The sequence below is a fragment of the Fulmarus glacialis genome, unplaced genomic scaffold (assembly GCF_000690835.1).
Source record: "Fulmarus glacialis isolate BGI_N327 unplaced genomic scaffold, ASM69083v1 scaffold28894, whole genome shotgun sequence".
Lineage (NCBI taxonomy): Eukaryota > Metazoa > Chordata > Aves > Procellariiformes > Procellariidae > Fulmarus > Fulmarus glacialis.
This window is the reverse complement of record NW_009210370.1, coordinates 24,050-27,637: the sequence shown is the minus strand read 5'-3', so window position 1 is coordinate 27,637 and position 3,588 is coordinate 24,050. Positions and strand designations below refer to the sequence as shown.

The 3,588-nt window shown below is 49.9% G+C and overlaps 1 protein-coding gene across 1 annotated transcript in view; it reads right to left on the bottom strand.

The window, feature by feature from the left end:
* RNF24 (ring finger protein 24) overlaps nt 1–3,588 on the bottom strand; it is a 10,886-nt gene that overhangs the window by 1,819 nt on the left and 5,479 nt on the right. The window contains exons 2-3 of the mRNA XM_009577155.1: nt 2,460–2,502; nt 1,400–1,441 (exon numbers count right to left, since the gene is read on the bottom strand). Coding sequence (XP_009575450.1) covers nt 1,400–1,441; nt 2,460–2,502 — 85 coding nt within the window. The remainder of the gene's footprint in view (nt 1–1,399; nt 1,442–2,459; nt 2,503–3,588) is intronic.

Sequence of the window (3,588 nt, the reverse complement as noted above, 5' to 3'; positions counted from 1 at the left end):
CTGTCGTTGCTCTGCTCGGGCAATTAAAAAAAAAAAAATAGTGGCTTCTACACAAATGGAGCTGATATTTAACAGAGGAGCGGACTCAGGCCTGGGATGCGGGTGGGCATTTTTGTTGTCATTAGGGGAAATAAATCCAGCCCGTGTTTGAAACAGGGTTCGAGCAGATTCCTGCTCAACTTCAGCACGAAAAATAGGGACACTCGGCCCCAAAACAGCCTGGAAACCTGCAGAGAACAACTAATGTGTTTTAAAACCTCAAGGGGCAGGTAGGTAGAGCTGGATTAGGGTAACATTGTTACTCCGAGACGTGTTTCAGCCTCCGGAGATCCTAACTGATGAACGCAGAGGGACCCAGCAAGGAGCCACTGCTGTGCCCGCGTCGGGGCAGTCGCTGGCGCAATTCCCCCTGCAAAGTTTAGATGCAAAGTCCGCTGGGGCTTTGCTTTACGGCTGGCGCTCCGCCTGCCGCAGGCTCTGCCCTCCTCCCGAATCCGAGAAGAAACCCCCATGGTTTTGGGGCTGGAAAAAGGGGTTTTAATTCTTAATATATCCAAGCAGACACCCCTTTGCCTGCCTCTTCCAGCCAGCTCTTCTCTGCAAAGCTGTAACTCAGGAGCACGAAGGGCAGAAGCCTGGGGAGCGTGTTTATCTTTGATTTCAATTAAACCCCGCCAGAGTTTACTCTGCCTGAGTAAGGCGGCCGGCAGAGATGTGCTGGATATCGTCATGCTCTGACGGTGACGAGGCTGAGCGGGGCGGGAGGGGACGTAACTGCCAAGGGACACTGTTTATACACCGCCTAGCCTGCATCTGCCTCCCCTTTTATCCACAGCTTTTTATCGCAGTGATAATAATAATGCAGTAAATAATAAAAATTATAATGCACTAAATAATAATAACACACTAAATAATAATAACACACTAAATAATAATAACACACTAAATAATAATAATGCAATGAATAATAATAATGCAATGAATAATAATAATGCAGTAAAAGCTAAAGGGGACCCAGGAGGAGGAGGGAGGTGGTTTAATCCAGACCCCCTTTGCAGATGTGCTTTTAACAGCTGCATTAACAAGTAATTAGAGTTTCCGAAAAAGAAAAGCAGCGTCAGGGAGAGATGGAGCTGCCGGCACAGCCGTTAACCTGCCCCCAGCATGGTCCCTGTAACGGGGTAAGAGGCTGCAGAGCAAACCCCGCTGCTGGCAGCAAGCGGGCAGCGATGCTGGCACACCTAGCTGTGCGTTTTGCTCCCAAAGGAGTTAAAATTTGAGTTTTTGCACCTTCCTACCTGTGCCAGCCTTTGCCTGTCTCCCATCCCCTCCCCAGCGCGAGGAAGAGGAGGGTGAGGGAGTCTTTGGCGCTATACTACTGCCCCAGGGATGTACTCACCTCGTGTAGGTTCAGCTCCTTCACCTTTTCCTTGAGTATAACCTGCAAGACAGAGCGCCGGGGTCAGGACACAGCTTTTGCCAAGAGCGTTTGCAGCAAAAATCTAAACTGAGATCCCATTTAGCGTCCCAGTAGAACTGGAAACCTCCAGTAAACCCGGCACAGCCACGGAGCACATCAAGTCTTCAAGACCCCTCTGCAGACACAGGAGGAAGGCAGTGCTGGCACAGCTATAACCACTAACACGAGGACCAAATCCAGGAGGTCTCCTCCTGAATTTAAACCTCCTGGGCTCCTAATGCTGTGCAGCGAGCTCCTGCGTGGACATCTGCCACTTCATTTTCACTCCATCCAGGCTAAACACCTGGAGAGGGCTATAAATCCATGACAACCACATGTTACCGTATCACATCAGCCCAACTCCACCCAGTTTCCTGCTCGAACGACAGATCGGAGGCAGAAAAACGACACAAGCCCTGGAGAAAACAGGACATCGAAGCAGCAGCCTGACACCAATCTCTTGGCTGTGTTTATTTTAACAAGGGCGCTGGCGTGTGTGGGTGCATGCAGAAAACAGCTGGGTTTGCCAAGGTGACGTGGAGGTGTTCCCTACGAGAAGTCCCTACGAGAGCCCCATGGCTGCGGGTGGTCCAGAGCAGCCGGGTCCGACCCAGGGAGCAGGTTCGGACCTCACAAAACATCGTTTGATTTCTGGGGAAGTGACGGCTCACCAGTGGGAAATAAGGTGAGGGTTTGGAGAGGCTGCCCAGTTGAGGTGCTCCAGGGGTGGAGATGTCCCCACCACTCAGGGACCTCATCTGAAAACGCGGAGACCTGCAGACTAAAAGGTGAGAGATCCTCCTGGGGTGCCCAGCTGGTAGAAAAAAAATTAAATCAGCAGGGACAGAGGTTTGCTTGGGCGTTACAACTTCTCTTCGAAGACCAAAAGCCTCCCAAGGAGAGGAACAGCACAAGGAAACCTGATGGAATGACTACTCCAACGCGGATTTGGCACTAAGCAGAAGGGAAGAAGAAGACAACTTACTGTGTATCATCTCACCTGTTTGTAGGCATAAAGCTCTTTGTGTGCTTGATGTCTGAGCCTGCAATCAAAACAGGGAGAAATGTGAAGACAGGCAAAAAAGTCAGGATTACTGTAATACCGCAAACATTTCATTTCCCTCCTTTCCAGATTTAATTTTTTTTTTTTTAATTTTTTATTTCGGAAACGAGAATGGCCACGTGAAACGATGCATTTAAGCAACAGCCAGCTTTCCCTGTAGCTGGGAAGGCAACGTCTCCATCCAGAAGCACACAACCTCCTCCCTCTTCCACTTTTGACCTCCCTAATTTTCCACGCAGACATCACCTGCACCGTTAAGACCAGCAAAAGCTGTTGAGTAAGTCAGGAGCTGCCATAAACACCCCCAGTTTCCAACCACTTCTGCTGCCAACAATTTCTAGACTGGATGTGATGGGTATTTAGACCCGAGGAAAGTTCCGCTCCCGCTCGAGCGAGGACAGGGAAGGAGACCTCCCCACTCAGAGGTTTCCCCCCATCATGCTGCTTGGGTGATGTTGGGTTCTTCAAGCACAGCTCTATCTTCAATTATAAGATTAAACGTGCTGCTTCTGCCTCTCAAACTCTCAGGAAGAAGCATTCAACAAGAGGTCATCCACCTGGTTGAGCAAGCAGAGGACGGCTATTTATCTGAAGACGACACCGGAGCAGAAAGCTTTGGAAAAGAAGCAATGGGATGTCTTCCATCTCTCGCCTCCTATCACAGGGGACAATTAAATAACCAGAGGTAACGAGCTGCCAAAAAACGCAGGAGAATGAACCTCTGTTTTGGGATTTTGGGGGTTTTTATCAGGAGAGCAGGCGGGGGGGTGCTATCTTCAAGCACGGGGTGACAAGCCCACGCAATGACCCAGGGCGCTCCCTGCCCCAGGGAAGGAGCCGGGGCCGTAGCTGACGTGGCGGTGGAACAAAATCAGGATTATAAGTTGTTTCCCCCCACCTACCTTTCAAAGCACTGTGCTCAGCACAATTTTGGTTTTTTGGGTGTTTTGTTTTGTTGTTTTTTTCCCCAATAGCATCCATTCCTGGAGCAAATCAAGGGATGGAAACGGAGGGGATGAATCTATTCCAAAAATGCCTGCCGCAGTGGGAAGTCCAGCCGGTGGCA